Source organism: Penicillium hispanicum (assembly GCF_028827665.1).
Source record: "Penicillium hispanicum strain IBT 35686 chromosome Unknown utg000007l_segment0_segment0, whole genome shotgun sequence".
NCBI classification, from domain to species: domain Eukaryota; kingdom Fungi; phylum Ascomycota; class Eurotiomycetes; order Eurotiales; family Aspergillaceae; genus Penicillium; species Penicillium hispanicum.
The window spans coordinates 1,418,636-1,431,060 of record NW_026623199.1 but is presented as its reverse complement, the minus strand read 5'-3'; the positions used below and the strand labels follow the sequence as shown (position 1 = coordinate 1,431,060).

At 53.2% G+C, this 12,425-nt stretch overlaps 6 protein-coding genes across 6 annotated transcripts; 1 reads left to right on the top strand and 5 right to left on the bottom strand.

Moving 5' to 3' along the window:
* Positions 1-1,419: 1,419 nt before the first annotated feature.
* On the bottom strand, positions 1,420-2,877 carry N7459_008318 (bifunctional ornithine acetyltransferase/N-acetylglutamate synthase; the record flags this gene model as incomplete). The annotated part of the gene is made up of 2 exons (XM_056947486.1): positions 1,420-2,353; positions 2,420-2,877. The coding sequence occupies 2 exons, from the start codon at positions 2,875-2,877 to the stop codon at positions 1,420-1,422; spliced, it is 1,392 nt and encodes a 463-aa protein (XP_056796996.1).
* Positions 2,878-3,673: 796 nt separating this feature from the next.
* On the top strand, positions 3,674-5,356 carry N7459_008317 (origin recognition complex subunit 2; the record flags this gene model as incomplete). Its single annotated transcript, XM_056947485.1, has 1 exon — positions 3,674-5,356. The coding sequence occupies one exon, from the start codon at positions 3,674-3,676 to the stop codon at positions 5,354-5,356; it is 1,683 nt and encodes a 560-aa protein (XP_056796995.1).
* A 216-nt stretch (positions 5,357-5,572) lies between these two features.
* On the bottom strand, positions 5,573-6,176 carry N7459_008316 (uncharacterized protein; the record flags this gene model as incomplete). The annotated part of the gene is made up of 2 exons (XM_056947484.1): positions 5,573-5,725; positions 5,796-6,176. 2 exons carry the CDS (start codon positions 6,174-6,176, stop codon positions 5,573-5,575), a joined length of 534 nt encoding a protein of 177 aa, XP_056796994.1.
* N7459_008315 (uncharacterized protein) lies at positions 6,173-6,418 on the bottom strand (the record flags this gene model as incomplete). The annotated part of the gene is made up of 1 exon (XM_056947483.1): positions 6,173-6,418. One exon carries the CDS (start codon positions 6,416-6,418, stop codon positions 6,173-6,175), a length of 246 nt encoding a protein of 81 aa, XP_056796993.1.
* Positions 6,419-6,882: 464 nt separating this feature from the next.
* On the bottom strand, positions 6,883-7,935 carry N7459_008314 (uncharacterized protein; the record flags this gene model as incomplete). The annotated part of the gene is made up of 1 exon (XM_056947482.1): positions 6,883-7,935. The coding sequence occupies one exon, from the start codon at positions 7,933-7,935 to the stop codon at positions 6,883-6,885; it is 1,053 nt and encodes a 350-aa protein (XP_056796992.1).
* An 831-nt stretch (positions 7,936-8,766) lies between these two features.
* On the bottom strand, positions 8,767-12,047 carry N7459_008313 (putative importin 13; the record flags this gene model as incomplete). The annotated part of the gene is made up of 4 exons (XM_056947481.1): positions 8,767-11,103; positions 11,175-11,670; positions 11,744-11,934; positions 11,985-12,047. The coding sequence occupies 4 exons, from the start codon at positions 12,045-12,047 to the stop codon at positions 8,767-8,769; spliced, it is 3,087 nt and encodes a 1,028-aa protein (XP_056796991.1).
* Positions 12,048-12,425: the final 378 nt, after the last annotated feature.

Sequence of the window (12,425 nt, the reverse complement as noted above, 5' to 3'; positions counted from 1 at the left end):
GAATTCGGCCTTTGGGATCGAATATTGCCCAGAAACAATGAGTCGGAATCCGAGGGACAGGGCTGGTGGACTTTTCCCGTGGAAAAATATAACGCACACCAGGCTTCGGAAATAATGGGCCAGCTCAGCTCGCAGATCCGCCACTGTACATTCAGGCGGGTCGAGGGTCGTGTCTAACGAGATCGTCCAGGCCGCGGTCAGTGGAGACTGTCATATGGAAGCAGGAGAATTGGCTGTGCAGCACCACTGCAGCCGAGTACATACGCGAGGCAGTCAATAATGAGCGTCAGTATAGACGGCGAGCACACTCTGTTGGATGCAGCACCAACAGTCAGGGGCGTTCATGTGAGATTCTCAAAGCAGGAGAACCGACCGTGCCAGTGATTGGTGAGCGAGAGCTGCTGGGTAAGCGAATACCACGCTTTCATCGACTGCAGCCCAGTTGTCACACTGATGAGTGCAGTTGGGCAGCTTTGAATCTGCACTGGGCCTTCGGGCGTGGTGTTGCGGGGGAGAAAAGTGGGTGTTCCGGACGAGGTTAAATATGGGGCCTGGAAGAACCGAGGTTGGCCGTGTCTCCACCAGCATCAAAGCCCGAGCAACGCGATGCGAACGGAGATGAGATCTGATCGTAGGAGAGACGACTCCCAAGGCTTGCGGGCTCAGATAAATGCTAATGACGTCAAAGGGGTTGCGGGCGATTGCTTCTTTCGTGAGCGACTCCGAGGTACTTGCGATGTGGTACTGTGGAGCCGAAGGGGTCTAGAATGTGCCATACAGCGATGATGTCTTACTGCATCGTTTCAGTTTGCGTGAAAGGCAGCTCATTGGCTGGGCACTATTCTACACTTTCGGTGCATTCCATTCTGGCCATCTCTTTCTTTGATGCTCAACAGTGGTCACTCTGACCGGAGACTGGTGGAATGGCGCGATGACTGATGTGTTGTTCAAACGACTCTGACTCGTTGGGATACCTGACTCGTGGGAGTACAATCTCTGTTCACTGTTCAATCAACCTCGAACTCCGGAGTGGTGTATGAGGGATTGGTCAACAAGTCAATTAGGACAGGAGACCTGAAAGAACTGAGCAAGGTTTTGCTTTACCAGAAGGATGCGCAAGTGGGCTCTTTTGTGCCATGCCATCAAGGCCGCTCGGAGGACGCGTGGCTCACAACCGGATGAAAATTATGAAGCCTTAAAGCATTTCTCAGGCAGAGCTATGGATCGTAGACGTGAAGGAATCATGACAAGAGTCATACTTCGCATAGTAGTGACGTACTGAAATTTGGTTGATTCCACTATACGTCTATCCTCGATATAATAAATATCAACCGACGTAGCCCCTGGAAGGGCTTGTTTCTAAACCCCAATCAGAAATACAAGAGAGCAATTGAGCCGCTATACAAAGAATTTGAATTTTTAAGTCCGGTAGTCACCGTTGATGGTGACATACTCGTGGCTAAAGTCGCAGAACCAATAGACGGCATCTTCGCCACCACAGCCAACAGCTCCCTTCTCACCACCACCGAGGTCAATTTCAATTTCCAGATCCTCATTCTGCAAAATGGCGCTTGCACGCTCCTCATCAACTGCCTCGGGCTCGCCGTTTACCAGCAACTCAAGAACTGGGCTACCATCCACGGGACGGAAGCTCACAGAAGTACGCTCGGGCACGACAGTACCGTCCCGCACACCCTGGGTGTAGCCCACGGCGCAGAGAATGCGACCCCAGTTGGCATCTCGGCCATACAAGGCTGTCTTGACAAGGGGTGAGCGTGCAATAGTAGCAGCGATCAGACGCGCCGACTCATAGTCGGGAGAGTTGCGCACGCGCACGGTCACGAACTTGGTAGCACCCTCGCCATCGCGCACAACGAGCTGCGACAGCTGCTGCGCGAAGTCAGTAAACACTGCTTGCAGAGCCTGGTAGTCGGCGCTGGCCTCGGACGCAGAGGTGGGTGCGCAAACGGTCTCCCCGCCAGCGGCACCGTTGGCCAGAACAGCAATTGTGTCGTTCGTGCTGGTGTCGCCATCGATGGAGATCGAGTTGAAGGAGCGGGATACGGCGTGTTTAAGGAGTGATTGGAGAGCGGCAGGCTCGACGGCTGCATCGGTGCACAGGACACCCAGCAATGTCGCCATGTTCGGGTGAATCATACCAGCGCCCTTGGTCATTCCGGCCAGGCGGTAGGTGCGGTCTGGGGCAGAGGGAAGAGTGAACGTGCGGGAGAGGAGCTTAGGGAAGGTATCGGTTGTGCAAATGGCCCGAGCAGTAGTCAGCCAGGCATCATGCGACGACGCGAGGTTGGTGTATGCCGTGGGAATGCGGTCAAGGATCTTGCTGATAGGCAGTCTGGTACAATGGGTCAGTATATGCTTTTGTGTCGTAGACAAGACATCTTCCCGGGGTGTCATTTACCGCTGGCCAATGACTCCAGTGCTCATAACCAGGGAGCTATCCTTCTCAACCCCACTACATTCGTCTACCTTGTGGCCCATTTGGACCGCATCCTCCAGTCCACCTTTTCCGGTAACGGCATTAGCACATCCGGAGTTGATCACAACAGCGCGGATGCCTTCTCCCTTGCGAGTCTGTAATGTCTTTCTGCTGACCTGCACCGGCGCGGCCTGGAACTTGTTCGTGGTAAAAACGGCGGCGGCAGAGCACGGTGTCTCGGAGGCGATCAAGGCGAGGTCGGGGAAGCGAGTGTTGGATGCTTTGACGCCGACGTGGGTACCTGAAACCTGGAAACCTTGAGGATAGGTGCCAGACGTGGGGATATAGCGCTGCTTGGAGGCCGGAATGGCCATATCCAGAGGTGCGGAGTAGCACCGCACCTGGCCCTTGAGCATGCGGGCGAAGGAGCTAACCGCCATTGTGGCGGACTGGGAATTGGAAGCCATGTGAAAGAATTAGGGGAAGAGTACTGGTCACGAAGACATAGTCAGCCAGGCGTACTAAAACGACGAAGGTTGCGATGAGCCAGAGCCGGAGTGAGTCAACCTTCTGTGGGGAGAAAAGCTGCCCGGTCTCGGAGACTCGGGAGGCGATTGCACGCGAGGAGCCCCCCAGTTGCTCCTGGCTGATAAGACCAGGCTTTCAACAGCAATAGCCCAGGGAGCTGGTGGTAAAATAGTTCAATCGGTTAAGGATTGGAGGCCGCAGCTACGAGACGGTGAAGGATCTAATCTTTACTGACGGCACTCACATGACCTTGCGGCTTTTTCTGTATCCATGGAATTCGGATCACCAACCGCGGAAATGGCGTTGGGCAATATATACACAAACTTCTGAATGTGCTTCGACCCAATTAGCATCACATTGGAAAGCGAGCCTATGGACATTGTGAGTCGGATTTGAACCGAGCTCGCGCTTTACAATCGCGACGGAGGCGGAGTCGGAGAAACCCACCCGCTGTTGGCAGGTTTCAACTCCGTTGCTTAAGACTCGAACGTGTCGATTGTCACATTCCGCTTGCCGATCTTTTACTGCATTGCAGGGGAATCTCCTGTGCCTCCCTTCTAGGTGCCGAAGCAGCCCTTCGACAGGCGAAAGTCTCCCCTTGCGTCGCGCGCCGCCCCCGTCCCTGCGCGCATTCTCCGGATCTAATGGTAGTGTTGATTCCTTTCCTCTTTGCCTATCCATCGAACACTGTCCTCTGACTCGCTCGTCATGAAGCGTAAGCTATCAGATTCCGGGCTGGAAAATGACCAACCGGTCGTCTCAACCCCGAAGAGACAACGGACCGCTCTGTCACAAGCCAACGGCGCCCTCAACGGCCACGCGCCGCCCAACGGCGATGCCTCCTACGAACTCCCTCCTGCACCACGCGGCCAGTCAACCCCCAAGAAGGCCAATGGAGTGGCTGCAACACCGTTGAAGGAATCCGGATTGAAAACGCCCACCCATAAATCCAAGGCCAAGTCCTTGTTCACTACCCCCACGAAGCCCAAGCCCGCAACCGCTGCCACTCCGTCCCGCTTGAAAAATGCAGACCGATCCGCCAAGAAGAAGAGCGCACGAGTGCTCTTCGAGCAAGATGAAGATGGTGCCTGGGATGGTTCCGAGCAGCTCGCGGAGGAGATCCTTCAGGAAGATGAACCCGAAGCAGAAAAGGCCGATAATACAATAATGAAGAGTGTCGAAGACGGCCCAGAGAAACCCAAGGAAGCGGAGGCTCCCAAGCGCCGGGCAGGCCGGCCGAAAGGTGCAAGGAATAAACGATCTCCTACGCCGGAAGGCGAATTGCCCGCGCACGAGCGCTATTTCTTCCAAAACCGCGCTGGTCCAGTCAAGACGTCCAATACCACTCTCAGCAAGGTGTCCTTGTTGACCCATGAGGAATACTTTGAGAAGCTTGGCCAGTTCCAAGACCCCTGTAAAGAGGAGAAGGAATACCTGCTTTCGTTACACCATCGATCTTTCCCCCAATGGAATTTCGAATTCGAGGAAGGATTCAACATTTGCTTGTTTGGCTATGGCTCAAAACGCAAGCTTGTCCATCAATTCGCCGATTGGATCTATCATCGCTCCGGTTCCGCCAACCCGCCGGCCATTGTCATTGTCAATGGATACACTCCTGGCATCTCTATTCGTTCCATCTTCGCCACCATCGCGTCGGCTGTGCTCGGCGATGAGTTGCCCTCCAAGCTGGGCGCACAGCCGACAGAAGTCCTAGAACTTTTGCAGTCAGCACTCAAGTCACGACCAGCCAACGAGCCCGTCACAGTTCTGATCAACTCCGTTGACGCACCGCCATTGCGGCGTGCAGCCAACCAGGCCCTGCTCGCCCGTTTGGCTGCTACACCACAAATCCGCCTCCTTCTAACTGCGGACACGCCCAACTTTCCCGTTATGTGGGACATCAGTCTGCGAGACCAGCTCAATCTTGTCTTCCATGACAGCACCACATTTTCTCCTTTTGCCGTCGAGTTGGATGTTGTGGAGGAAGTCCACACTCTACTTGGCCGCAAGGGTCAGCGCGCCGGCGGCAAGGAAGGTGTTGGCTTTGTGCTCAAAAGTCTTCCCGAAAACGCGCGGAACCTCTACCGCCTCCTGCTCACCGAGTTGATTTCTGTGATGGATGATGGTCACCAGTCTGACGACGACGGCCCTGCAGAAGGGGCGGGCGGTAAGAGCGCCGAGGAGCATGGCATTGAATTCCGTCTGCTGTACCAAAAAGCAACGGAAGAATTCATTGCATCGTCCGAGATGATGTTCCGTACTCTGTTAAAGGAATTCCACGACCACCAGATGATCACATCGCGTATGGACCCTAGTGGCATGGAGATCCTTGGCGTGCCATTGTCTCGCGACGAAATGGAAGGCGTCTTGGAAGATCTGGTGCTTGGATGATATCCCTATGTCCAAGTGTGAAGTAGACCACAGAAATCATGATACCCCTCTACGAAATAAAGAATTCGCCAACTCGGATTGTGAATAAGTAGTCACACTAGACTAAGCCGCACCAGGAAACCCATATCTCCCGGTGAGACTCTTCGGTTCGACTCGAATGAGCAGCTGGAATCTCCTATGTACAAACAACGATCCTCTGCTCCGGCCAGACGAGACCTAGAACTGCGCAAAAGCCGCGAGCGCCATCATGGCCCCAAAGCTGATCTTGAAAGGCCGGTGCTCCGAAACAGCGCGTTGCAAATCAACTCTCTTCACGTATTTTTGGATCCGGTGCAGGGGCAGGATATTGTAGCCCTTCGAAGCAGCCCACTACGTCGGTCGATGTTAGCATGTCTACCCGTCTATTTACGTGTCAAGTGTCTAGATGGAAGCGGCGTACCTCAATCAGGACAACTCCCATTCCCAGAATGACCACCAGGGCTTTAGAGAAGGCCCTCAGTCCGACACCGGCGACGAGCCCCAGCACACTGCCCAAGCTAATCTGTCGCATGTTGTCCGCATTCATGAACCCACCGCGGGCCTGCGCACCGATCCCCGTCCGGCCCTGCTTCGAGAGGAGGGGGTCATTGGGATGGACGGCCCAGCCAGTCTCGGAATTGGCCTGTGTCTCTGGTCGGTAGTAAGGTGCGCTGTATTGACATTGGATGGGAGCTACGCGAAAGGGCGACAGAGGGTGGAGAGCCGCGGCCGAGAGACCAATGCCGAGGCCCAGTCCGAGGCGGAGGATTGTTGTCGGAGGGGCGAACATTGCGAATGTCATTGTGATGGATTGACCGAGGAGGAGAGAGGAGAGGTAGTCTCAATCGAGTTGTTGAGGAAGGAGGTCTGCAGATGAGCGATGTATGCAGCAGGGAAGCTTGGCTCCTTTGGAGCTGCCGACAACAGTAACTGAGTTAACATCATGCTGGAATGCCGAGTGATGTCATCGCCAATCACCGCGGTCCAGGTGCGCGTGGGCGGCTTGGGATTGGCTGGACGCATACCAACGTACTCTTGGCTCATACATATTATCATTGCTGGAAGCTCTTTGATTCAATGCTGTTGGACAGGTCAAACACGGCCAATCTTAGTCTTCTGCGGCTTGGCTTATAATGGGAAGGCCGAGGTCAAGATACACGTCTACGAGTACATAGCTGAGTTGCTTTCAAGGTAGGCAAAATGCGCCCAATCATATCTCTGGATAAGCCTCCCGGTATATGTTACACAACGCAGTCTGCTATTGAAGGCGTAGTCTTCTTCGATGAAAAAACGATGGGCTCATTATGGCCTTTCACATACCCATAGGTTAAACCTAGGTGTAGTGAAGGATGAAGGGCGGAGGACTGTCAATCGCCAACTAGCCATATATTCTATATTCATACTCCAGTATATGCTCATCTCCCTCGTCTCCATAGCCAGATATAAAATGTCAATAGAAATCACTATGTGAGGTACCAGACGATTCTGGCTCTCTACTCATACATGTCTCATTCCCTGGACTCCCCCCACCGGACCCATCGCCGCACACATTCGTCCACCCTCCGTAACGCTTCCTTAGCCGCTGCGACTTCAAACCACTCCCGATGCTCCTTACCACACTCGCTGCACCGGCCTAGGTCGCGTACTCGTAGGTCTGCCAGCTCGAGGTGGATCAGTCGTTCCACACGATGAACATGGGGGACTTTCCTTCCCGATAAAAGATGAGCATTTGGAGTGGAGTGGAGTTCATTCCTGCGGCCCTCTTGTCGAGCTCGTGGCAATCTAGCCGGAGAAGCCGAAGGGGTCGAAGATGGTGTATAGGGATAGTAGCGGATCAAGGTCAAATCATACGAGCACTGCCGGGTCCACTCGTTAAGTCGACGATGCACATTACTAGTACGACCGATCTTCAATCTGATCGTACCGGGTGCTTTGGATGTCGGGTTGGAGGTCAGAGCGTTGAGGTCTTGTGCTGCGCGAATCGCATCACTGATGCTGCGAGGATGGGCAGTAGGACGGGCATTGTTGGTGGTTGGTGGAGCTGAGGGAAGCAGAGAAGATGCGATGTCTCGCGGCACAGCTGGCGGTGTGCTACCGCGTGTGGCAGCACTCGGCGGCGTCAGCCAGAACATGTAGATGTAACCCTCTTCATCAGCATCAGATATGGGTTTGGCCAGCTCCGTGAGGAGAAGAGATGTCGCCTGTGGGGACAAGGTGGAGGGAATCCACGACAGTAGAGATTGAGTGTGCGAGGAGGAAGATTTTCTCGTGTGTGGAATAGACGGTCGGGATGGTGTCTGTGGACCAGACAATATTTGCTGGCCAGATGATGGCACGCAGATATACTGTGGGCGTCCAGCAGACACGGGTCGCTGAGGCTTTTGTACTGGCTTGGACGGTGTAAAGCCCTCGTCATCATCCACAATTTCGAAGCAGCAGAATGTCCTCTTTGGGCGTGACCGACGATTCGCCTTCGCTTTTTGATTTGAGTGATGTCTTTGGTGTATTTTCTGAGACGCCGACTTCTCATCCTTGATTTCGAGCACACCGAGTCGATCCATTAAAGTATCTATGCTGGTTCTGGGCTTTTCTGAAATCCGCATGTCACTCCGTACTGGATGTGACACCGCTTGGTCTCGATGCTGCCAGCAGTAGAAAGAAGCCAGGTCCGGGACTTCATGTTGAACGCCTCTCTTTCGAGGAGTCGAAGCTGGTGATGCGGTTTGAGAGGAAGCCAAGGCGCGGCGACAGGGCCGGCCCTGAGCTGTGATACCTCTACATGTGGTTGCTGGATTCCGTGAATCTGATCGCGGAAGCACAGACTCTGGCGTATTAGAGAGCTGAGGCATAAGCAAGGTGCGGTGAAGAGGTTGAGACTGTAGATGAGTGTGGAGTGGATCTCATCAGGCGCGGGAATGATTTCAGGTAGAACAAGCGCCCCTGCAGGCAATGAAGCCGCAGTGCGGTGAGCAGCTGGAATGTAGCAGGCATCACAACTCCACTCTGGTCCACGTCAAATTGTCCGTTGTGTTTCGTAGTGGCGCGACGGGGGTGTTATTTTTGCAATGCACCGCCTTGGTGGCAGTGCGGTTATGCTCAACGTGCAGCGGGGGCCTTGATTGGTTCATTACTGGCAAGTTTGACGCCCAAGGATGGCTGCTAGCTTATTGCCCTAGCGTCCTCTGCAGCTACAGTAACATATCTAGGGACGGTACCAGGTATAATTGGGTTATCCCAATATACTGCTTATTCTAGCAACATAATAAAGAGAATTGATCGAATTGAAGCTGAAGTATTATTAGGGCCAGTACCAAATAATGTTCCAGGCCAGATCCTCAAAGCGCCGACTGTCCCGATCATCACATCATCAGAGTTCGCCATTCCGCTCTCTACTACGTGTAATCGTAACTCATACCCCGGCACTTCAACCAGAAAGATCGCACCACCTCCAGCGACTGGGGTCTGGCGCCCCGAGAGACAATCAGAGACTCTACGAACCGCGACTTGTCTTGCGGCGAGAGGAGCGGGACTTTGCCGTTCGCATCGGTGACTTTGGCATCCAGAGAATTGAGCGCAGCGGTCAGACTTGGGCGTGCGAGAGCCATCTTCTTGAATATGGTGCGCCGGAGCACATCATTCAGGGAGACCAAATCTGACCGGGCACAGTGACCTGCGATTTGGCGGACCAAGGTCCCGCATAGCGGAGGCACAAACTGTTCAAGAACTTGATCAAGTGCCACTGTCTCCTCGGGGGAATTTCCACGGAGCTCTATCATGGCGATCCAAAATGCAGAGCCAGAGCGAAGGGTCAGTGGCTCTGGTCGAGTCAGCGCATGGAGGGTAAAGTTCAAAAGAACCACTATAAGAGGGGTGTTTGATAAGGCTGGCGCAGAGGACGGTACCGGCTCGGTGAGCGAGAACAAAATGGGGTAGTATTTCGGCAAAAGCCTTGCTAGGAAATCAATGCCAGCATTCGCCGTCTCCGGATCGTACATATCTGGGCTTTCGAGCATCGAAGAGAAGAGCTGAGCCACATGGACAATCAACTCGACCGCCTGATCACGAATCTGCACTGAATGAGAAGCGTGCGATGCCAAAAATGCGGATGCAGTGGCCATAATGACATCCGTTCCGGAGATTCCAAGAGGAAAGCTTTTAATAAAGTCGACTGTCAAAGAGGGAGGGAAGACGAACAGCCCTGAAGACTCGGTGTACCCAGCTTTGAGGATGTCGCAAGCCGAATCAATGATCTCGCTATCCACGGGAAAGTCAACAATTAAAAGTCTCATCGCTTCCATGATAAGTTTCTGTGCTCCAGAGCCAGGTCCTGCATTCCAAAACGAAGGAGGGTAAGGGTTTTCGTCGTGGGGGGCATCGAGATTGATGACCTCATCGCTATCTGCACGAAGACCCTTCCCAATACTGGCGATACAGCTCAGCACCAGATGACCGTGAGCTCGAGCAACATCATATGCAGAGCCAGCCGCCTCTTCTCGGGCTTTGTTGGCCTCTTGGACAAAGAATCTGAGGATCCTCTCGAGGGTTTGTGCTTTCTCGTGGTCCGACTGAAGCTTTTGGATGATGGCTGCTATCCCTTCGAGTACTTTCGGCATGGTAGACACTGTAGCAGTTGGTTTGGTGCGGAATCGGTCCAGTTGGTCAAGAAACACAGGGAGCTCCCCTGTCAAAGCACGGGAGCACGACTTCGATAGAGTCAGAATTGATCGAGAAGCCGCTTGGGCGCACGAGTCGAAGTTAAGAGACTCGAATAAGATATTCAGGACAGCGGGTAGCAGCGAGTTGTGGCGCTCGAAGTACGATTCATATTTGCCAAAAGTATCGACGAGTGTCTGCCGTGTCTTGAGCGGAATGCCCGTCTCGCCCCCCGCACAGAGTTGAGCGAAGGCATCACTCCCAAAGATGTCATCAAGACATTGGTCTGCATGTCCATTTTCATCAACCGCCTCAGATAGCTGGGCAATACAGAACATGGCAGCCTCGAAACCGCGCCAGTCGAGCTTCTTAAGATGATTTGTGGCGCTTTCCTGGAACACGCTCACCAAATCAACCCCCAAAATGGGATACGCTGCCAGCAGGTAGTCACAGGCTTCGTGGCGGAATGCATTGAATTCACTGCGTTCCTCATCACTCCAGTCGGCCAAGTCACTCGGGCTTGGATATAGCAGCTTGTTGAACAGCTCCAGAACAACATTCGCCAACTGGCCTTTTATGACCGGATATCTGGGATCGTCCGACTGCAGATCAAACAGCGATTCAGCAATCTCATTCCAGTACTCTAGAACACGCGGTGTTGCCGGTTCGTCGATTGCTGCGTATCCTGGGGTGTTGAAGATATCATGCGTGATGGAAATAATTCGCGCATTTTGAGGTGTAATCGGGTCCTTGAATATGTCCAAATGGACATGTGTGACATATGCCACCAGAAGGTCGACGAAGGTCATACTTTCGGTATCTTCGTCGCCTTGAACGACAGCAACAAGATGCATTGTCACAATTGAATCGGAAAGGATTTGTGATAGAATCCAAATTGAGTTTTCATCAAATGCCCATTGACGGCTTTCAAAAGCCTGCGTCAATATTGATGCAGCACTCTCGCTGAAACTAGGCATTTTCAGTGATTCCATGATGCTCTGGCCACAGAGAATGACAAGATTGTGGGTTTCATCATCGCTCCTACGACGATGATTTCCATATACGCCGAGCCAGGCCTAAATGGAAAGAGCAAAATCAGCAACCTTTCGTCCACAAAATGCCGGTGTATGAATGGATAACTTTTTACCTTCCATGAGCTCATGGCCTCATTCACTAGGGTTATCTGCGAAGGATCCTCGCCGTGTTCGACGGCACGATGTGAGACTTGCTCCATAATATATTTCACAAGCAAGAAGGCGTCCTGAGTATTTGCCCGGGCTCGCTGGATCGCTTGACCCACCAATTCCTGGGGTTCAAATTCTAGTCGCAGGGCCTCTTCCGCCAGTGCAACTGAGAAGAATACCAGAGCGGTGGCCTTTCGGGTTGTCAAGGTTGGCAAGACACCGCTCAAGAATTCCACAGTTTGGGACTCCCGTTCCGGCACGTATTCGCCATGGGCAAGACTTGCAGCCAGTTGCCACAGCGCCCGCTTCCACGAGCTAGCTGAGTTTCTGAAAACGGCAACGAGGCTGGAAGCCAGCTTCCTCACCACCATGGCCTGTTCTCCTTCGTTCACGATGATGATAAAATGGTTGATGAGACATTGAAGAATTTCCCATGTCATAGCTTCTTGGATCTCCGCCCTGCAATCCTATTAGGAAACATCATTCGACAGCAGCGGATATGGAGGGCATTGGGTGCCACAGGCAGACCTACCCAGACACATTTACTTTCACAGTGAAAGTTAAGGCACCCATGAAGCGATGATGGGCTGAACGCTCTCGCAAAAGAGAGTCTGCAATTTCCCAGGCATGGTCACTTTTCTGGAGCAGCTGTAAGCGGGTTTGGATCTCATTGATTCGGGCCGGGTTTCGCTGGTTCGCAGGATCATAAAGTTGAGTAACTAGCTAGTAAGGTGTGAGAGAGCTTCGGAGGAAAGGTGAAGGAATCTGCATACTGACTGAGCTTCAGAAGCAGACCCTTGAGCTCCGTATTCTGGGTTTGGAGCAGGCACCGCCATGGTTTGTGCAAGAGCTCCTCGTCGGCGCCCGAGTGGGATGGGGGCGTGGAGGTGGAAAAAGGGAAAGAGTATACAAACGAATCACCACGTAGTGATGGCCGCAGTTATGCGGGCAGTAACTTGGTTTGCATACCTTTCAGCCAATAGTGGTGAGATGACAAGAGCGGTGTAAACAGTCGGTCAGACGTGGGGCTCTAAGTGGGCGCTGACGTAAGCACAAGGAAGACCCCCGGGGCCGCCAGGAGCGAATGAGATGATCTACCTTGAGTAGTTACCTAGTGAGTTCACTATTTAAGTACCTAACCTTGGTAGGTATCTCCTGAGTAATCCATGGATGGATGCCTGTGCCATGAAAAGTCAGCTTCGCATGACAACTGC